At 40.0% G+C, this 23,185-nt stretch overlaps 1 protein-coding gene across 1 annotated transcript in view; it reads right to left on the bottom strand.

The window, feature by feature from the left end:
• Window positions 1-23,185, bottom strand: part of stim2b (stromal interaction molecule 2b) — a 45,099-nt gene that overhangs the window by 3,778 nt on the left and 18,136 nt on the right. Inside the window, 11 exon segments of the mRNA XM_034205279.1 lie at window positions 139-377; window positions 1,117-1,217; window positions 1,606-1,767; window positions 2,174-2,187; window positions 2,190-2,231; window positions 2,234-2,349; window positions 3,212-3,389; window positions 3,503-3,618; window positions 4,712-4,823; window positions 7,663-7,774; window positions 19,525-19,655. Coding sequence (XP_034061170.1) covers window positions 139-377; window positions 1,117-1,217; window positions 1,606-1,767; window positions 2,174-2,187; window positions 2,190-2,231; window positions 2,234-2,349; window positions 3,212-3,389; window positions 3,503-3,618; window positions 4,712-4,823; window positions 7,663-7,774; window positions 19,525-19,655 — 1,323 coding nt within the window.

The raw sequence follows: 23,185 nt of genomic DNA, 5'->3' as shown, positions 1-23,185 counted from the left end.
TTTTTCAGATGTATAATCTGTCTAATTGTTGGAATGGTAGAATAAATAATAACATTTAAATAAATAAAAACATAGCTTGCAAGAGGATTTTTTGCACTGTACACAGCATGTCGTAAACTCCTCCGTTCTCCTACTCACTTGTGAACTGCGGAATGATGGGAGGCGTGTCCTCATCCAGGTCGTCCACCCCTCCTGCGATGGGGTAGGGGGGCACGGAGACTCTGGGCATGACCACCCAGCTGTGGTCGGAGTAGAGGCTGGCCGTCAGGCTGGGCAGCCCCGAGTTGTTGACCACGGGGAAGTTGCAGAGCTTCTCGATCTGCTGCCAGCGGTGCAGACGCTCCCTGAGGCACGCCGTCACCTCCGACAGGGATTTCCTAAAAAACACAATCGAGAGAGGAGGGTACGTTTATTTAACCTGGCAGATATTAGAGTAATAGAGACATTGGGTTTCAGAGCCAGTCAGAAGCTTAGTTTGCTTTGATTTGTCAGGAGGGTTTTGGCACACAAGCCTGCTGGTTATATTACGATGTTGGCATGCAGGGGATTTCACTTTATTCCCTTTATTTAATTTTTCTTTCCCTTTTGGCTTTTGAAAACAAAGGAATTCTTTATCTCAGCCTGAATTATACAAGCCTTCTGAATGTATCAAACATATCTAGAATAAAAGTTGGGGTGTCTACCTCAGAAATGTAATCAAATCAGATGTGTGCATGAACATAGTACAGTTAGTAAAGGCTTTATGTACATGATCAGATAAATAGGAGTAGCACATACAGTCCATGCATTGGGCTAAGTAACATATACTGCAGATAATACTACAGCTGCTGAATCGTATTATTATTGACTAAACCTTGCTTGACATTGTATTCAACATGACCTTCCCTATAATATGTAATATCAATAAGTACTGTAATGTGTTGACATTATTGCAACGGACAATAAATCCTCCTGTTTGGTTGCACACAATGTTGACCTCCAGCTACTGTGTGTGTGTGTGTGTGTGTGTGTGTGTGTGTGTGTGTGTGTGTATGTGTGTGTGTATGTAGTGTGTGTGTGTGTGTGTGTGTGTGTGTGTGTGTGTGGTGTGTGTGTGTGTGTGTGTGAGCTTCTTACTTTGCTTCTAGTATCTTGTGGTCCACCTCATCCAGTGATGAGCTGTGGGCTACATGGAGGGTTCCAAACACAGACCCTCTTTTCTTCTTGATTTTCTCTGCCTGAGGTTCAAAAAACACACAACACTTATTTCAGCTTGTCTAAAAATAAACTAATTTGGGGCCATAATTAGTTGGTAAGGCCAGCCTTGATGCTTTCCACAGCTTCTAAACAACACAGCTCGTCTCCCAGAGAGCAGACTGAGCCTCTGATTTACTGCTCTTTCAAGAGATGGGCATGACTGTGTATTTTATCAGCTTTTGATTTGTGTGTCTCCTGCCAGACAACACCCAGGGCATTAAAAGTCTCTTAGCAGAAAGACAAATCTAAGGTAAGCTAATCTTTTAAAATTCCATATCATTCAATCCACAAAAAGAGTTATCAACCCGAAAGTATATCGATGTCCAAACATCACATGCTCACAATGTGTGTATAAATATATGAGGTTACCTCTTCTTTGGCGACGGAGAGCTGGAACTCAGCGCTCTGTTTCTTGATGTTGTAGTACTGGACCTCCACCTCGTGTGTGAGCTGGAGCCACTTCTGCAGAGCTTCGGGCACCGAGCGCTCCGAGTGCATCTCCTTCTCCGCTCGCTTCAGGGCCTTTCGAACCTACGGAGGAGGAACGCGATACATCAGGGTCCAGCTCGGGTTATATTCACTGCACTTTATCTAAAAAACATCTGTAAGTTAGGGGGAATTTATCAGAATAAGAATACCTTTAAATGTACATTGTTACAGCAGAAAAAGAGCCAAAGACAGCTTAATGTTACGAGAAAATGAGTACAATCCTGGCTCAGGAACTCTAAGATATGTCAGTATATATGTTATGTTATATGAAAGTGAAAGTAGTGATTTTCTTTTTTCATTTAACAAGAAGAATACCAGGTGTTCATTTCAAGGCTTTTAGCAGCAGTGATGTGTCTGCGTCGAATACACTGGCCTTTTGGGGTGAATATGTAAATACTTTTGATTTGAATAATGAATGATTAGAATGTGTTTGTGTGGGAGGTGCTACCTGTACTAGCTCTCCTCGGCGTATTTCAGCCGGCTGAGTTCACACTCGGCGCCCTCCTCAGCTCTCGCAGCCGGTGGAGCCTCCGTCTTGCGCCGTTGATCTCGTCTCGCATCTTCTGCTCCAGGGTCTGCTTCTCCACCGGCCACCGTCGGTTCTCCTCCTGCGCCTTCTCCAGCCTGGGAAGATGAGAGGTTGTTTTTTATTTTATTTAGACATCCGAGAAACCAACAAAATGAGTAGAAGCGGAGAGGGCAGAAAGCATAGTTTATACAGAGGTAGCCCATCCGTAGTCATCCAGTTGGAGGATAAAGAAAAAAAATTCCGTAATGAAATACTCATAAATACACATAAACACAATTCTATATATACTTACATATGTATACTTATACATACATACACAACATTTCCAGGGTGAAAATAAAATAAATAAATAAATAAAATAAAATAAAGAAAAGAAAGAAAAGAAAGAAAATAAATAAAAAAAGAAAGAAAAGAAAGAAAAGAAAAAAAAAGAAAGAAAAGAATAAAAGAAAGAAAAGAAAAAGAAAGAAAAGAAAGAAAAGAAAAAAAAGAAAAAAAAAAGAAAAAAGAAAAAAAAAAAAAAAAAAAAAAATAAAAAAAAAAGAAATAAAATAAATAAAAAAAAAAAAAAAGAAAAAAAAAAAAAAAAAAAAAAAAAAAAAAAAAAAAAAAAAAATAATAAATAAAAAAATAAAAAAAAAAAAAATAAAAAAAAAATAAAAATAAAAAAAAAAATAAATAAAATAAATAAAATAAATAAAATTAGTCCATAACAAGACAGTTTCATTTCTCATCCTATTTTTATGTCAACTTAATAATTATGATAATAGTCATAATTATTATAGTATTTAGAATTATAATTATTGTTATTATCATTATCCATATAATCTTTTTTTATATATTTTTAAGTTAATCCAAAGGCACAATGACCGGAAAAAAGACATTTGAACACCACCAGGATGGACAAGCTACGAAAGTGATATCTAAGCTCTATTTTATTGTATCTCCTTCTCTCACCGGCTCTGCAGGTCCATGAGGCTCTGCTCAGCGTTTTGCAGACTCTCCAGATCCTTCATCATCTGAGAGATGTGCACCTTGCTGGACTTGTTCTGCACGTAGGCGAACCAGCAGCCCCCGACACCTATCACTATGGAAACCATCAGGACAAAGTCTTTCAACCAGTTGTGTTGCGGGCCTACAGAGGGATGGAGAAAGGGGACATTTCATTGTTCTGGCTTCAAATACTGAGTGTGGGCCAACACATGACCCTAGTAAAGATGGTTTTTCATGTTTCATTGAAACACTTACGTAGAGGAGGGCCGAAAAGCACAGCGTCTAGTGCCTTTAGATTGAGCTTTTGTTTATGCCGCTGGTCTAATATCTTCAGCTGCATCGACATAAACGACGGTTCATTTGCCGCCATTCTGAAATATGGAGAGGGAGAAAAGTCAGCATTGAAAACCGAGTTCCTTTTCCACAGTCAGGTTCCAGTGTGTATTGGTTTTGAAATGTGTATAGAGTAAAACATGTTGTTTAAATGTTTCGATGTAGTGTTAGCAGGGTCATATAAAAGGTTCGATCTTGACAATAATACAGATTATGGAACTGCTTCAATTATTACACTATTCACCAAGTCTGTTCAAGTTGAAAAACAAATTGGGACCCAGGGAAAACTGCTTGACTGGATCATTTACTCGTCAGTTTTGAATTTGCCCGCGTTGGATTTTCAGTATATTTTAGAAGATGCTTCATATTTTTGTACCAAAGATTTTCCTTTTTTGCTGCAGAATACAGAACTGTAGGTTAAAGTCACTTCTTGGAACTGACATTGTTGAATATGTGTGCAGCAGGTATCACACACAAACCTCCAGCATTAACAGAGCCAGTGTGAATATATTGAAGCCACACCACCATCTTAAAGGCTCAGACAACATGGCAGCCTGTGGAAACTGAAGCCCCTCGCAGTGACATCACTTCATGAGTCAGCGCTCATCAGCCCAGTGGCGAAACATGAGACCCCTTTAATAACCCCTACTCCCCCCGCTGTCTACTCATGCAGTTTGCAGCGAGTCACATTCCACAAGTGTCCCAGTGTCGGCTCTGGGATGACTTAGTTACTTGTTAACGATTCCATATCAACTGGGGGTATTGGATATATGAGTGTTTTTAAAATACTAAAATGTGATTAACTACACAGGAGGCAGGTCAAATATTCAACTTGTTCCCACTGTGTTGCCTTTTATGTCCAGCAGTGGGCAGCATTAAACAGAGTAATGCAAACTAAAGGTGCCTTTGTGTATTGTAATAAAGATCATAATGGTAATGAGTGCTCCTAAACACACTTTACTGCTCACCAACATCTTAATTAGAGGCAGAGAAATGACATGAAGCACTCGCAACATCTGCCATAAAGATATTAATGAGTGTTGATTTCATGACGGACGTTACTGAAGGAGAGAATGAACGCTCTGCTCCTGTGAGCCATGATGTGTGTGACACATTGTGAGTGGTACAAACCGAGGTAAAGTGTTCCCCGTGACTCTGAAGTCCCGGAAGTGCCTCTCGTACTGCGGCAGCTCCACGGACTCCTTCAGCCACTCCACCGCGTGATCCACCGTCCAGTTGTGGACTGAAGAGGAGAGGTTACTGTTAAGCACTTAGCTGATGCTTTTATCAAGAGGAAGGTCCTTTACTTTAATAAAAGTGCCGATACAATAAGCAAAAGGTCATGTGACCACTATCTAAACAGATAGATTTACAGGATAAACAAGTTCTGCTTTAGACATTTATACACTTAAATAGTTTTTTTAACTAATATCGCCCCGGGAAATCACTCTTTTATGAAACCATTACCAACACAAAGACCGCTTGTGAACCCCACAACTCTGCATGGATTGAAAGGACTGTTTAAAAAAAAAAGTATTAATTAATTAAAAAAATGAAATTCTGAAAATGATAATATTTCAATTTTTAAAAAAAAAGTAAAATATCAAAATGGCTATTAAATATTTACCAAAACCTGCACGTCATGGCGCAACTGGGAGACTTGATCATAATTTAGGGACACTTTGCAGGTTGTTTACACTGAGCAGAGAGAATGGGACAAGAGAGGTTGTAATTCATAGTTGTAAACATTTAAAAAGTAAGATATGTATAACACGTGGAGCCTTTGTACCACTTGTGGAAGCACGTAGAAAGTATTCAATTGCAGGTTTTTTTCTTGTTCCTTTAACGCTTTTCACATTCTTATACTGAAAATTTGATTTATCCAACTTTCACGTTGCTTCTTTTGAGCCAGAGCGGTAACAACTGACAAAAGAAAATGCATATTGTAAACAACGCACTGTGAAAAAACATGACTCCAGCCTGTGTGTATTTTGTTTATGCTAATGAGGCATGTTGAAAAACCTCCTGACATATTTTCAGAGTGATAAACAAATATTGGCACGCACAGGCTGAGAGTGACAGACTGCGTGCGGGGGGGGAGTTTGAAGATAAACAATAGAGGTATGTTAAAAAGGGGGGGGGGGGGAGTTTGAAGATAAACAATAGAGGTATGTTAAAAAGAGGACTTTGGGTTAAATGTTGTCCCTTCCCCTCAGACATTTAAATAAGAGAAGAGGAAGTGGATCTCTTTAACATTTGTAATCATATCATTTCAACTCATTTAGTGTGATCAACATTTGAATTGCCTCTGAGCATGCGTAACACAATTAAATAAATACTCTCAGAAGCCCTTTAACCATAACTGAGTGTTTGCCTACTTTTAGTCCTTTCCATCACCAGCACTTCATTAAAGGTAAATAGTCTCTCGAGTGCGCTCATCATGGTTCACTTTTCCTGGAACCCTTAAAGCAGAAGTTTTCCAGAGAATTGGATGAGATGTAACTTCTACATTACGACGATGACTCGCTGCTATTATGAGAACCCACCACGGTATCACATGATGTGTTATATTTATATAGGGAAGTCTGTCTCCTGCTTATTATGCAGCCTAGTTAGACAATGCTTATATTAGGGAGGGAGGCTGTGACGCAGTGGACTAGTATGTTGGTGTTTGGATCAGGGGAGCACAGGTTCAAACCCCACTGCAGTCAGCATGTCGTTGTGTCCCTGAGACACTTCACCCCAAAGTGCTCCTGTGGGGATTGCCCACAGTATTGAGTATGTAAGTCGCTTTGGATAACACATTACAAGTAACATGTAATGTAATTCATTTGATTATGAATTCATTCATTTGTAATTATTTAATTTTTCAGTTTGATTTTCTCCTTAATAATAATGTAAACATTAATGTATGTATTTGTTTCACTTTCCCATACAAAATAATACAACAATTATTTATAGATTTTTGGAAATATTTGCAATTATTTAATTTTCCAATAATAAAAAGAAAAGTAACAAAAGACAGATAATAATTTATTTGTGTTTTGTTATTATTCTATTTTGTATTATCTTGTCTCCATTAAATAGAAAAAGCTATGTGTACATTTATTTATATTTTGTATTATTATTATTCAATCTTTTCTTCTCTTGTATCTAATCATTTAGGCCAGGGGTGTCAAACTCAATGTAATCACGGGCCACATCAGCATTAGGGCTGCACTCAAAGGGCTGGTTGTAACTTAAAGACTATATAAAAAAATATAGATAAATATATATAATAATGTATTATATTACATTATTGCCTCTGCATTGGATTATTATCAGAAAGTGTAATAACTTCATAATTAACTACGTCTGAAAGCAGAAGTCTGGGGCAAATAAGTGCAAGTCTCTTCAGTGAGAATGTCACAAAAGGATTTTAAAAGAAAAGTCAAATTCTGGGAAAAAAGTTAAAAATAAAAAAAAGAAGTGACATTTTTAAAAAAATGTAACATTTAAAAAAAAAAAGAGTCAAATTCTGGAAAAAAGGCACATTCTAAGAAAAAAGGCATATTTAGAAGAAAAAAAGTAAAATTCTGAGAAAAAAAGTCTAATTTGAGATGCTTTGTGGGACATGTAGTTTATGGGCAACGTGCTTCTGTACATCATCCTGTAACCGTATAATAAACATATAATATTCTTTGCAAGCTCTTGTGGGGCCACAGAAAATAAAGTCACGGGCCGGATTTGGCCCCCGGGCCTTGAGTTTGACACCCCTGATTTAGGCACTTTGTTATGCTTCTTCGTAAAGTAATGTGGATAAAGTTATTTGTAAGTATTGAAAGCCGTGAAAGCACCAAGTGAATGTTTTCTAAGATCTATCAAGGAGAGAGAGTAGAAAATAGTTGATATCTATTCATACCCATAATACCCAGAGAGACAGTCTGGGATATTTTAAAGCAAGGGCATAACATCTGTGTTTATCCATCTCTCTTTAGGAGTGAACAAATACAATAAAACAATCCTTCTCCGACTCACTCGTATGTTTTCCTACTGGAGCACTAAATGTGTCTGTGACCTTGGGGCAGTGACTCTTGCTTTACCTTCGGAGGCCTTCCAGCCCTTCCACAGCTCCTCCACGGTGATGTGCTGGTCCTCACGGTGCAGGTTGCTGTGCTTGTTGGTCTGCTGCTGCTTCATGTCTTCTATTATAAACTAGGGGAAAAAAGAGAAGCAGAATTGAGTTTCCTGAGCTTTTCAGATCACCTGTAGCTGTGTCGGTTTACAGCCTTTTAACATGAGAAGAGAAAGAACTGTGTGGGTGGGTGGGTGGGTGGGTGTGTGTGTTTCCGGCTGTCCTCCTTTGATAGCTCAGAACCAAATGCCCTTCAGAGAAAGCTATAGCTCAAACCCCACCATCGGTTTACAGCCTTTTAACACGAGAAGAGAAATAACTGTGGGTGTGTGTGTGTGTGTGTGTGTGTGTGTGTGTGTGTGTGTGTGTGTGTGTGTGTGTGTGTGTGTGTGTGTGTGTGTGTGTGTGTGTTTCTGTGTGTGTCCATGTGTGGGTTTGACAGAGAGCTGCAGAGAGTTGGCTTTGCCTTAAAGTCTGGCTTTGGATCACACACACACACACACACACACACACACTTTCTTTTTGCTCACTTTTCTTCCTTTTAGGGACTTTGAAATGAGAAGGAGACCCATGGTGGAGGCACCACTTCCACCTGTGTGTGTGTGTGTGTGTGTGTGTGTGTGTGTGTGTGTGTGTGTGTGTGTGTGTGTGTGTGTGTGTGTGTGTGTGTGTGTGTGTGTGTGTGTGTGTGTGTGTTTGTTTCCGGCTGTCCTCCTTTGGTAGCTCAGAACCAAATGCCCTTCAGAGAAAGTTATAGCTCAAACCCGACCGAGCAATTGCCAGAACAGTTCATGCATAGAACAGAACAGGACGTGCATGCATATGTGAATGTGTGTGTGTGTGTGTGTGTGTGTGTGTGTGTGTTCATGTCTATCCTTGGCATAAACCTAAAACGTTACACTTCCTGTCTACTTCTTAATTCATACACCAGCCCTGCGTTTGATAGCTCATTAGCCTTTGGTGTTACTAAATGCTACTTTGCTGATGGGTAATGGCCTAAGTCCGGGGTGTCAAACTCAAGGCCCGGGGGCCAAATCCGGCCCGTGACTTCATTTTCTGTGGCCCCACAAGAGCTTTCAAAGAATATTATATGTTTATTATACGGTTACAGGATGATTTACAGAAGCACGTTGCCCATAAACTACATGTCCCACAATGTATCTCAAATAGACTTTTTTCTTAGAATTTGACTCCTTTTTTTAAATGTTACTTTTTTTTTAAAATGTCACTTCCTTTTTTTTAATTTATAACTTTTTTCCCAGAATTTGGCTTTTCTTTTTAAATCATTTTGTGACATTCTCACTGAAGAGACTTGCAATTATTTCCTCCAGACTTCTGCTTTCAGACGTAATTATGAAGTTATTACCCTATCTGATAACAATCCAATGCAGAGGCAATAATGTAATATAATACATTATTTTATATATATATATTTGTATATAGTCTTAAAGTTACAACCGGCCCTTTGAGTGCAGCCCTAATGCTGATGTGGCCCGCGATTAAATTGAGTTTGACACCCCAAGCCTAAGTCATACAATCAGAAGCGCGAAATGACTTAACAAATTGATGTCTGTGTGGCTTTATAACTAGCTTGCTATAAGTACACAAGGCCGGGTAGCGATGTTACCTCCGCGAAAAACAACACTTTTAAAATGACCTTTCTTCTTTTGTATGGATTAAAAATATGAAACAACACATTATATCACAACTAATGAAGTTAAGAGGTGCTTGTTTATTTTCTACTTTGGTGTGAGCTAGGCTATCTTTTATTACATCACATGTCACTTGTTAGACGCCTTTATCCAAAAGATGTTATCCATACTCAATACTGTGGACAATCACCACAGGAGCAATTTGGGGTTACCCAGGGACACAACGACATGCTGACTGCAGTGGGGTTTGAACCCGTGACCCCCTGATGCGAACACCAACGCACAACCCACTGCGCCACACACCTCCCTTTTATCCTGCTTCTAGCTCATTAACGGGGGTAATATCTATGTTTTTGTTAAACTCTTAGCAAACAAGCTAATATCCAAAATTGTGAAACGATTTCTTAAATACCATTTTTTTTAACACGTCCTTTAAAAAGGCCCATAACATTTCTAAATATGCCTTAATACTTAAATATCTGTGTATAAACCTACAGTAAATCAAGCATGTTTTTATAAGCTATGCAGAAGTGCTATGCAACAATCTATACAATATAAAGGTCTGCAGCTACTGTAGGTGCTGCTTATTTGAGCTAAGGGACATATTAAGATAAGCATAGCTGGTAGAATCACTAGTTAAAACGCCCTGAGCGAAAGTGTAACATTCCTGACCCTAGTTTTGATCAAAGGGGAGCTGAATCTGTGGTTCTGTGTTGCTTGTTCATTTCAGCAGCAAACACAAATGTGCAACAAACTCAGAGATGTGTCAAAAAGAAAATGAATGGTGTAAAACTGACTGTTGTCGCTGGAGCTAAAGGTTGTTTTGACACCTCGCATCATCATGAAGTACAATAGGCACAGATCAATGGGTTGAACGTCTGACTCGATAGAGCACACCCAGTTCTCCACACAGCTTGAAAATATGTCATGTGCCTCCGCTGAGACAGATGTTATCATCACTGCTCGACTGCACCAAATCCCTCTGAAGTAGTCCTAAAAGCATTTGAAGCTACGTCTCGGACGGCTCCATTTATCACGACATGCATGCCTTTTTCAAAACCCGCCCGTACTCTCTCACATCTATACTGCGACTGCTGGGAGCTTGACATTGAATACATAATGGCAGTCTGGTGGCAGCGAATGTTTCCAGCTCTGGATGCATTTTTCCTGTCTCTGAGAGAAAATGTCACCCTGTGATCCAGACATGGTTTGGAATCACTCTGTGAGATTCACTTCTGGAGCTTATTCTAGAAATGGGGGGTTGTCATGGTGAAGAAACAATTGTGCACTCCTTTGTGAAGACAACATCTGGCATATTTTGCATCAAAGTGATTACTGGACATTAGGGCTGTGCAATTAATCGTATTTTAATCGCGATTACGATTATGAAAACAGCATAATTGACAAAATACGATTATTTTGCTGGGTGCGCTTTCGCCCCTCCCTAAAAGCCCACTCGGCCACGTGGGAGTGACAGGTGTTGTGAGTGTTCAGCGCGAGCGAAGATGTCAGAACAAGAGCAGCTACTCGTTAAAAAGAAGGGTAAAACTATTTCCACTATTTGCAAGTAGCCTACTTTGTCATTACATTTCACATCGCTAAAGATATGTGCCCAGTTAGCACTGTTAGCAACCAGGGCTTTAAGCAACTTGTCAACACGTTGGACAAGCGTTGCGCGATGCCGTCTCGGTATTATATCAGCAGGTCTGCGCTGCCTGCGCTATGTGACAAATGCCGTGGGGAAGTTGAGAGAGATGTGGCTTCAGCTGACTACTTTGCTACCACAACAGACCTATGGTCTAGCCCAGGGGTGCCCAACCAGTCGATCGCGAGATGTCTAAAAATAGAACAACAATATTCTGTTTTATCGTTAATGTCCTGTAACATAATCTTCCTGTGCCAGAATAATGCACTTGAACGCATCAAAGCTTTGTGATTGGCCGGCGTCACCCCATGTGTCGGGGCGTGGCTGAGGGTCTTCAGTACAGGTGGCAATATTGTCACCTGCCTGCGCTCATCTCTGAAACCAGACCATGTAAACAGGCTGGTATTTCTTGCAAAACATCTTTAAGAGATGACATGAGCAGCCCTACCAGCCTTTGCCATGGTGGCCTAAACATTTTTATTTGGTCTTAAATTGTAGTTCAACATTTATTTCCTGTTACTTCTGGACCATGACGGTTGGCCAGCCTTCAACGTTTAACTGAGTGGAATATGTTGAATATGTTTTACCAAAATGTTGGCTATATGTTAAGGAGTTTTCAGTAGGTTGTGACAGTGCACTGCATCATATTTGATTTCATTTATTTTGGTCTAATTTATTTTTATGTATCATATTAATAATATATGTTTAGTATGGTTTTGGAAGTGCGCTCCAACATATTTGTTGATCTTGTTTATTGGTAAAATATTATTTGTTTTAAAGTTCAATAAATGGTCAATGAATAATCGTCAAAATAATCGTGATATCAATTATTGACCCAAATAATCGTGATTATGATTTTTGCCATAATCGCACAGCCCTAGTGGACATCAGAAAAGGGTGAAAGTGTGTGTAGTTCAGGATCAATGTCAATCTGTCTGTGTCTCTCTTCATTTGAAAGTCAACTGTTTTATCAGCAGCCCATTTTACACACAAACCTGGCATGACGCGGGGTATCAAACACACTCAATGACATGTGACCATCTTAAGCCAATCATGGGTAAATATCATGTAGGTGAAGTGGCAATGCATACAAAACCTAGGTCTAAAAAAATAGCTTTTCAACCCCATAATCAAAGTTTTTCTTTGGGGGGGGGGGGGGGGGGGGGGGAGAGACTTTCTTTATTTCTCTCAAAAGTTATAAACAAGTAAGACTTATTACTTAAAGGTAGGGTAGGTAATTTACTTCAGAAACACTTGTTATATTCCATGGAATGCTCTTAACGTCAGCCTGCCATCTGGGCACAAACTTATCTCGTGCCCTCATTGGTCATGTGCGCGTTCGTGTGTGTTGGAGGAGGGGCTCTGTAAGGAAGTCTGAAGGAAGGGGCAGATTTTTTCCGGCTGCGTATTTTCAAATTCTAGCGCACTCGAGCTGGTTTCTCCATTCTTACTTACCCTACCTTTAAAATATGACATCACTTTAATATAAACTCAACATTGGTGATTTAGCTTAAAAAAACCTGAATCTGCTAAAAATGACCAAATTCCACGAAGAGGTATTTTGTCATAAACCAATATATTAGACAGATTAAAATGGTGTCCCTATTATACATTAAATTGTCATGATGGTTCATCCTGAGGGGTGCATGAATGTGTTAACTAATATACTCCGTGGAAACTAGAGTAGAAGTCAGGGGATCGCCAAAGTCATTCATCTTCTGGTAACAATGAATATCTGTAGAAAATGTCATGGCAACCCATCTGATTTGGATTGGAACGAATTGGTGGACTGACCGAATTCGCACTCCAGATTTATATTGAAAGTAAAATATGTGTTAAGCTGTTGTTGTGGCCTGTGTCCCCCTCCTGAAAGCTTTTGCTAGGGTCCCCATAGGGTCTGAAAAGCTCTTTCATCACATCAGTAGAGCACCAGGCACTCTGAGGGGCCTGAAAACTTTGCACAGTGTTTTTATTTCCTTCGCCTTCTTCTCACTCAATACACATGCAAATGAGTTTTCTCGCTGACGTAGACCATGAGCGGACTAAAGGAACCGGCTATCTGCTGAGTCACTGGAGGGACCACAATGAGTGCAACACCGGTCCAAACAAACGTCTGGCAAAGCCCTTAATGCTCGCGGTGCTTTATGAGGAGTCCTGCTGGCAGAGAGGCAGACCTCGCTGACATTTAACAGAGCGCATGGACGAGAATAGAAAAGGCCTGATTGAAAACGTCTCCCTATGATCATAAAAACAGCTTTAAATGATTATATTTAGTTATTATTTTAGCTGTCTTTATTTTAACCCCAAATATCCCTCCACTCAAGTTAAATTGGGTAATATATTGTTTTTAGTGGTATTTTTCCCGGTTAGAAATCCATACCTGATCTCTTTATTAAAACACATGCTGTGTAATAGAAAAATAGGCATGGGACGATATATGTGTCCAAAATAAATGTGACAGAATTATCCCAATGAAATATGCAATGAAAATCATACTGTAGTCTGGTTAAAACATTACAACTAACTGGAATCGATTCGGCTGTTTTAAAGAATCAAACAACACAGATAGGATACACATATGTTTTGCTATTTTTGTCCAAAAAAACGAGTTCAGCCTGCTTAAAAAAATGAGTATATTCTGTAAATATAACATTTATTGCCAGCGTGAAAAATCCTATATTGTCCTTTATTTTGTACAAATAATCCAATGCTATCTGCACTTTTTAACTACTTCCTCTCTTTATCCACAAAGAAAGGAAGTGTAATTCATGTGCTGTGATCTCCTTATAAAACTACTAGCAGAGCAGCTTTATGGTGAGTGGTGAGCCGGGCCTTTAAAGAGAGGTCTTTGTGTGGGGGTCTTGCAGCCTCTGTGGTTAGGAGTTCAGTGGAATAGCTGTGATAATTACAGCCTGGTGAAAATGTAAAAGAAGAAATTCCTGGAAGGTGTTCTCAGTTAGTGTGACAGAGAACATATGGCGCCTTAACGCTGCCTGAGGACCGAGAGTCAGCATTAAGAGACAATCATACCTCCACAGATCCTATAGAGACAGGCTCCGACACACACAGCAGCAAACAAAGACCTATTTGTTCCAATCAGATTCCAGCTTGCGGGGAGCTGGATGAGATCTCTTCCCATGATCCTTTGCGCTCCACAACAGTCAACTCAATGCACTTCTGATATCAACTACATCTGTCCACATCTGCTTTAACAGCACACAGGAACATTAGTCAAGCCCGTCAGTAGTTTGAAAATGCAGGAAAAGGTTTGATTGATTGATTGATTGTACTCAATGGTATTATTTCGTGACAAAAGGTAAGCTGTTTTTGATTTATGTAATGTGAGAGCAACTCGGAACACAACTGATTCATCACAAAAGACAACTGGGCACGCTGGATTGTGAAACAACCCCCGTACGATAAAGTCTTCCTCGTGCTTTCCCTGATTTTCAGTGAGGCGTGTTGCTTTGACCAAGATCAAAGTGGCTGTCTTTGCATCACAATGTGCTCTGATTGAAGACAATGTTCACTTGCCCATATCAAATAAACACTAGGCTTCATAAAAGTGTGGCAGAGGTCCTAATTCTTACGCTTTAGAGGGGGTAAATCCTGATAATATATCCATGCAACTAGTGTTCGTCCATGTTTTGAATCAGGGCGGTTGGTATATATAAAATGATCCATTACAGTATCTGTCAGTTGGTGCTGCATTATTGATATACAAAGTGATATGAAGTGTCCTGGAAAAACTTGTGGACGCTATTATGGAAGAACTGAGCAGATTTTCTATTTCTAGTTATTTGTCCATTTAAAGCGCCACTGGTTGTTGATTTAATAGCTACTACTGTTGTGAAAACTGTGATTGTTGTCATACGTATACACATCATTGTAAGGCGCTACGCTACAATACAGATTACTGATATTTCGATATTGGGAATTCATCTGAGCAGTATATTAAATAAATAGTTCAACCTTTTTATGCTTATCTTTTCGAAGCAGCAGATCATAAATAAATACTCGCTCTTGTTCCCTCGAGAACAGTGGTTCTCAACTGGTGGGTCCGTTTCGAGTGGGTCTTAGATGTGTGAGTGAAGAAAAAGAAATAGAAAAAACTCTAACTTTTATTTTGAAGGCCTGTTTTTCTAACGCTGTGCATGCAGTAGGCGTTGAGTACCGGAGACCATAAACGGTTTTGAAAAATTCAGATCAGAATCAAGATTGGTGCCGGAAGTCTCCACGGAGAATAACTTTGCGGTAGAACTATTCTTTATACATCCATGGGTACAACTTCAGATAAAAATGAACAAATAATGAAATATGACCCCCGGTTTGATGATTGACAGGTCACAGAACAATATCTACCCTTACCCACAATTTAAAGTATTTGACACAGACTCTCTCCTCTTTGCTCTTCTCTCTGTGTGGAGCAGCACGTTCAGATGTCAGAACAAAGTGAAAAACAAACAATGGCATAAAATATGATGTCGGGTAGTAATAGATTTATTTATTTTCTTCTCAGAGTGTACCAGAATGCGTAGTTTATATGTTAGCATGGTTAAAAATGTCGGGTCGCGATTTATTGACAAAGGAAAAAGTGGGTCCCCAGGCCTGACCAGTTGAGAACCACTGCTCTAGAACATTCCCAGACAAGTCAACAAACACCTTCTCAAATCTCCTTTCTACAGATACAACCTAGACGCTCCTCGAGTTTCTTCTGTTCATTACCCGCCCAAACTCCAGTGAGTCATGTCTACAACATGCCTGCACAGATGAAGAACTCACATGCAAGCCTAATTGTTCAACCAGGTTGCTACACATGGCATGTCAAGGATTAATAAAGTACACACACACACACACACACACACACACACACACACACACACACACACACACACACACACACACACACACACACACACACACACACACACACACACACACACACACACACACACACACACACACACACACACACACACACACACACACACACACACACACACACACACACACACACACACACACACACACACACACACACACACACACACACACACACACACACACACACACACACACACACACACACACACACACACACACACACACACACACACACACACACACCCCTACTGTGACGTTAGTTGGGTTCTTGTGATTTCAAAGTGATGCAACACGATCTAACCGAGTGTCTCCTTGGCACACGGATTGCCCAAATCTCAGCACCCCGAGGAGAGGACGTGCACCTGCCGCCCTGTGACTGTGCTCAGCAACAGACACCCCTTAAGAGACTTTATAAATACACTTTATTTCACACCAACTCAAATATCATAAAATCATGGGAGTGTATGCAGGGCTGGGAAATGTATCGAATATTGAATATTGTGATGTGAGATAACGTATTGGATTTTGGAGATAGTATAATAAAGTAGTAGGTGTATGCATCAACATTTTTAAAGGCTACATTACAGTGAAGTGATGTCATTTAAAGTTTTTTGTAGACTGTTCTTGTAGTTCTATTATTTGCCTCTACCTCCAGAAATCAACATTATTTTGTATCACTATTTACATTGTTTCAATATTGCGTTTCATCAATCGTCAACCCAACAATACTGTCAGGAAATGGAGGTATTTGATCAAAACTACTCTTATACATGATATACTTAATATTGCCCAGCTCCAAGTTTATGGCAATGCTGGTAAATTGGTATTGTGTATCTAATAATCAACCTTTTCCAATTGATTCTGACCAAGAAAGTAAACAAATATGAACTTCACAAGCAGCCAAAGCCTTTTTTTCTATACAGCCATAGTGATAGCTCGGTGACGCAACATGTCAGTAAGTACTGTAGTCGTAAAGGGAAGTGGAACTCGTCGGCCGGTCCACATCCGTGTTTGCTCACCATTGAACCGTGTCAATATGTTTAAGTACAGGGTGCTCTTTTTGTATATGGCCCATTATAACTGACAGCAATTATTGATATACGTCAGTGGTGTGATTAAAGAAACATTGCCACATGCTGCAGCAAGAATGACTCAGTTTACATCAAAGAAATCTGTGTGTGTACATTATATGTGTGCTTTTAGAAACTGTGAAACATTGCTAGGTTTAAATATGTCAGAGAGAGATCATTTCCCGGTAACTTAGCAACACTGATAGTTGTTAAGTTACAGCGGGATTTTAAGAGTAAAACAAATGTAACTCTTCAGCGCTGCCAGGTAACTCGCTGATAAGATCGCTTTGTAAACGGTTAATGTGAATTGTATTTGTTTTACTTTCATCGCTTAAACTACTTGTGTAAGTAGAAATAGACTTAGCTTCGGCAAATACAATGTTTTATTAGTCAGATCTTTATGTAAGACTTAAGACTGTACAAATAAATGACACATTACCTGCATTAAATAATTATAAATAAGTGTGTGAAGACGCTTGCAAGGTTTTCTTTTTCTGTCAAGAATATATTTAATTGTTACATTTGGTTTTATTTATAGGGAGCGTAACATTTACCATCATAAAATATATTAAATATTCCCATTTAGGCTTAACCTATTACATTTTATTTCTTTGAATTATTTTTGTTTTACAATTACTTAAATAGGTAGAAGAAAACGTTTTAATAACCCTATATTTCTTTTAACCACAAAGACCAAAATGGATTGAAAAAATAAATACTTTCAAAAACACATAAAACATAAGACCGTCCTCTTCATCTTCCACCAGATTGGCCTTTTGCCCAAAATAATATTTTACTGCTGAACATGCTGCTGATTGTCACCATAAATCTCCCCCGACCTCACATCATTTTTACCACCAGCATAAAGAATCTCTGAAATGCGAGTCATGAAAAACTGGATATCTCGACCACGGCTATAACGTTACAAACGCATCCTCGCATCTTAGTCATCCTGGCGAGTTTGGGAAAAATAGGTGTGAGTAAACTAGCAAGAAGTGCCAGCGGGGGGTCAGGTTACAACCAGGGGGGTAAGGGGCGAAGAGGTCTTGTCACCAGAAGGCCAGATCGGGCTGACTTCCCCCCCCCACTTGTCACCCTCTCTCCCTCATAAAACTGTGTCACTGCCTTCAATTTATCACTGCCAGGAAGAGACTGACAGTAACAGGAAATTGAAAGTAAACAAGGCACATGCAAACACAGTGGGTGGTCTTGCTTGAAGACATATCGACATGGACAGGAGAAGACAAAACCACAATTGATTTAAATGTACTTAACATTGTTTACCTGGGGAAGCATTGATTCTATTTTATGGAGACATTTGATTCAAAGTAGCATAAAGACTCTTAATTTGAGTCATTTTCTCTGAGGGAGTTAATGACAAGTTATGAGAATGTACTCCAGACAGCCCGTTATCCGCAAGAGACTAAAACACAAACCCTTATCACTTAATGGAAACCTGACAGATAAGTTTCAGCAACCGGTCCCGAGACAATGTGCACCTTTCCTTTAACTAACTGATAGACGGACACTAATTTGGTGAAAGCAGCATCCATCATGTTATGAAACCCCGCTCAGCCGCTGCCAGGGGCCCAAAAAAGACGCTTGGAAATCCTCAGTAATGAGCGTTGGCCAAAAACAACTGTTGGAGAGAGACGGACACAGCTCACTGCCCTTATAAAGACAAAGGGTGTAACATACTCTTATACGTTAGAGTACATGCAGGGGTCAGTGACATATGCAGTCGCACGTCGCCTTGGTGTGGGCAGGGGGCCAGTTCTCCCACTGACCCTCAGGAGTCTTTAGACGCGACTCATAAGGCGTCCAGCTCTTTACCAAGGGGCCACCGAAGGGCTGAGGGGTATAACTGTTTCTCACACCAGCACTTCTCAGCCAGTTAAAAATGACTCCTACCAACACACACACAGAATGTGACCGTGGTCCAGAGTGGTTTCTTTTGAACGTAAGAGGTCGTTGATTACCGAGAGTCGCCGGGGCCACGCCAGGTCAGAGTACTCTCAGATGTCAGTTTTACCCCTCTAGTTACTCACAGAAACCTGTCCCTCGTCTCTCCACGCACGCACGCAGAAATATGCTAATTTGCTATAAATATTAGCATCATTTCGGTCTAAATGCCAGCATGCGTTTCTGAGGATGTGTCACTATGTGAAAAATGCTGACACCAGTTTCTCTCCTGCGATGACTAACTGCTTAATAATAAAATGCTACCGAGGTGTCCCTGAGCAAGGCACCGTTCCCTACACTGCTCCCCGGGCGCCGTACATAATGGCAGCCCACTGCTCCTAACACTAGGATGGGTCAAATGCAGAGAAACCGTTACGTTACATGGTACCTGTACTACGTAATGACAATAAGTTGAATCTATCCATCTATTTACATGTAAGAATCATATTCTTGTGACAACACCCTTGTCATTTACAAGTTTGGTTTGGTTAACTAATGAGCTACAAAACACCGGTAACAGCAGGTGTTGTTTACAACCCAGGTGCATAGTCCTGTGTTTCCAGGCAACACTTTGAACCTGAGTGTCCCCTTTAACGACCCTAAACCCCAAAGCTCACCTCCACACTCTCGTTGACTTCTATTCCCCCGTCGTTGTCGTCGTCCAGCTGTTTGTGGATGTGCCGCAGCGCATCCAGACTGAAGCGGTCCTCCTCGCCCATGCATGGCGGCATCACGATGAGACAGGGGTCTGCAGGGGACAAAAACATCAGGTAAGAGAAGAAAGGTCTGGGCGAAGGCTAACAAGAAGCAAGATGACGTTTGTAGGATGATGACATGTCCAATTATTATGACTCAGGAGCAAACAGGTTAGCAATTAGCGCACTTCCTCGTCTTTTAGTTAGAGCAGGGTCTGCAGGTTTAACCAGCCTACATAATCGTTACCAAATAATCCAAAACTAGATGACTGCCAAGGAATTGCTGTTATGTAATGAAACAAAAAATAGTTTCATGTAAGAGAGACAAAAGATAATCACGCACCAATTGTTGTGGAATGAGGATGTTTTTGCATGTTTGGTAGCAGTTGCCAGACAGAAATGCATTGACCTTTCTTCAATGCAAAAGGCCAATTATTTGATTGTTCCAGGCCCTTTAGCTAGAAATTCTAAATATATTTGGCTGACATTTGAATTGTAATGGGCAGTGGAAGAACAAGGACTAGCTTACTGTTTTCTAAACCAAATGACTAATCATGTCATTTTGAAAATACTCTGTAGATAATGGATAATGAAAATATTCCCTCGCAACAGCTGTAGTTGGTATTTGATCTAAATGCTAGGTGTTTTGAATGGCAGGGTAAAAAAAACAGCAGTAACAAAATAACAGCTTACAGTAAAGATGCTGGTATTCCTCACATGACTTTGTTTTCCAAGCAGAGTGTACCATAAGTCTCACAGGAATTTATCAAAATGAATGCCATTTCCTTGATTGATTTTTAATAAGGAAATAAAAGTTTTTGAGCAGCTTTAAGATGCTTTTTTAAACTAACAATACATGGTTGTGTGCTTAACATTCACAATTGTGCATTAGAAAGGTAGCGAGTGACGGTGAGTTTAAAATTAGCCCCTCATCGAGTCCCTCAGTCATCTAAGGTTAACTCAATTTTCAAATATCAAATGTGTAAATACAGTGCAGTGATGCATCTAATTAAAGTGATTCAGTTGTGGCTGTTATCTCTAATATCTCAAACGCAGTGCTAACAACAACAACATCATATAAAGCATCTATTCAAAGCTGCCGTCCGTCCACTAAGTGCTGAACTCTCTTGTTGTCATTCCTGCAGCGTCCCCAGGCAGCCCCTCTTGTTTTTATTCAGTCCCCCTCCCGTCCCACTGGGGAAATGAGCCCATTACTTCCAGTCCTCCAAGCCAGGGACAGTTCAAGCTGGACGGGTGCCAAACTGTCTCAATGGATTCTCATAACATACACACATACACAGATCTGAACAGCCACAGGAACAGTCTTACTGCATACAAAATAACAGGAACTCCTAAACCTTTAGCCTCAATCCCAGGAGTGCCAAATCTTTGTCCAAGAACCAACAAATAATGACACTCCCTGTTTGGCAACTGGTTCAGGCCAAACACAAAGTTACTCAGCAGCCAAGGGACACCCAAACAAGCATTAGTCAGCAACTCACGTATCAGAGAGTAGCAATGAGGAGTTTCTCAGTCAGAGAACGATAGAAATGTCACCAGGAAACAAATAGAAATTGTAATTAAGAGTTAATTAAGTAGAAATATCAAAAAGTGGTGTAGCGTCAGAAAAGCTTTGGATGCACAAACTGCACCAACTCCACATCTTGGTTGACTACTTCAAATGCTCCATACTTTTGTTTTCAGTGTCAGAAATGTAGAAAATGTGCAAATTATCTGTTGCTGTTAAAGTATTAGTTCAACAACAATTTTTAAATGATTGCTAAGAGTTAATGACACTCTCTTGTCTGTATGTTATTTATGAAGCTTAAGTCTGTATGTTATTTATGAAGCTTGAGCCAGTAGCTGGTTAGCTTAGCTTAGCGTAGCATGGAGTCTACAGACTCCCTGCTACGCTAAGCTAACCAGCTAGTCTGGCTTTATCAATTTATCAAAGAGCATTTTAAAAAGCTCACTCACTCATTGATACTTTATATCTAGGTTATTTCATGTTATCATTCAGCCAAAGTGAAACAAATGAAAGTGTTTTGGTTACTTTTAAACAGAGCCAAGCTAGCTGTTTATCTGTTACCAGTCTGTGTGCTAAGGCAGGTTAATTGCCCCCATGTTTTTAGCAACATACTTAACACAGAGGTCTAGGAAATATAGAAAACTGTATGTATATTTTTAAAATCCTTAGCATATACATTTTTAAAGCACATTGTAAAATGATTGCACTACTCAAATACTGCAAACATGTCCTAACTATTTTGGGTGCATGTATAAAAAAAGTGTATACATCATCATGTACAGTAAAATGTATACCATGTTGCGATTCTATTGGGTTCTTGATGTTGGATCTGTTTGCTGAAACAAGACTTGACACGTTAGTTATAGAGTTGCCACTTGGCAATTTGCAGAATAAGCAAAAGGAGGCATCTGATTGGACGTGTGCCCGGGCTAAGTTTGGATGAGTGGACACTGGGGAGAGTGCCCATGTCAAATGAAGAAACTGGACCGGCCTCATCGAGGAGCCGTGCCAGAGGTTGGATAACAGTTGTTCAGACACAGTCATTTGATTGAACTGGGTGACAACACAATGGCTCCACCTGTTAACATGACGATGTGTTTCTGATATAAATATTTAAATAGTGTTTTGACCAAGCTCCTGCAATTAGAAAACCTTCCTGCTCCGACTACAAGAATCTTCCTGTTAAACCTTTACCAAACGTGTCCGGTGTATAAACACAATATCGAGCTATGCTAAATGTGTGTCTATCAGTGACAGGAAAGATTATCCACACAATAAGGCTCTTTCTCAAATCCGCCTTATCTCAACAGTGTCCTTTTTGTCTATACTCAAAAAGCATCTGATGCTTGACAGCGAGTTACATAATGCATTTGCTTAGCCTACCAGTGCAGTTTACATAGCCTGTTGTTTGCATAGCATGCATATCTATTTGGCTGCTTGGCACAGGAACAAATACTTTACTTGTGTTTTACACAGACACATACACACTGCACATTTGTACTGAATCTAACTTTCTTTGTTTAGTAAAGACATATCTTTTTTATTTAATTGTCACTTCTTTCTATACTCGTGGCCTAAATCTGTTTGTCATGTGAGGAGAACTCTTCGTGAACCGATTTTCTTTCTAAAAAAAAATCAATGGAGGTAAAAGATAATCCTGAGATGAAAGGAGAAGAAAAAAAACCAGCTGTATTTAACTGACAGTTTTTAAGCTGGGACACCTAGTGAGAAATGTGACAGCCAAAGCCTTTCCTCTCCCAGGTGTCCTATTTTTGAGCATATTTAAATATGTTTAGGGACAGTTGCGAGCGCGACAATGACGAACCATGCGACAGGAAGTGGACGTCGGTGACCCCGAGCATTCCAGGGGGACGCACGCTAAATCAAAAACAGCCGGGAGAAGCAAGTCTCAAAAGATGACAAAATTGGAAAGCACTCGGTTATTTTTAACATCAGGCTCCCAGTTGTCAGGATGTAAAAGCTCAACAATGGCAGAGGTCCCCCTAACACACACACACACACACACACACACACACACACACACACACACACACA

Source organism: Gymnodraco acuticeps, unplaced genomic scaffold, assembly GCF_902827175.1.
Source record: "Gymnodraco acuticeps unplaced genomic scaffold, fGymAcu1.1, whole genome shotgun sequence".
NCBI classification, from domain to species: Eukaryota; Metazoa; Chordata; class Actinopteri; order Perciformes; family Bathydraconidae; genus Gymnodraco; species Gymnodraco acuticeps.
Note: the sequence above shows the minus strand (reverse complement) of the source record. Positions and strands in the feature narration are given on the sequence as shown.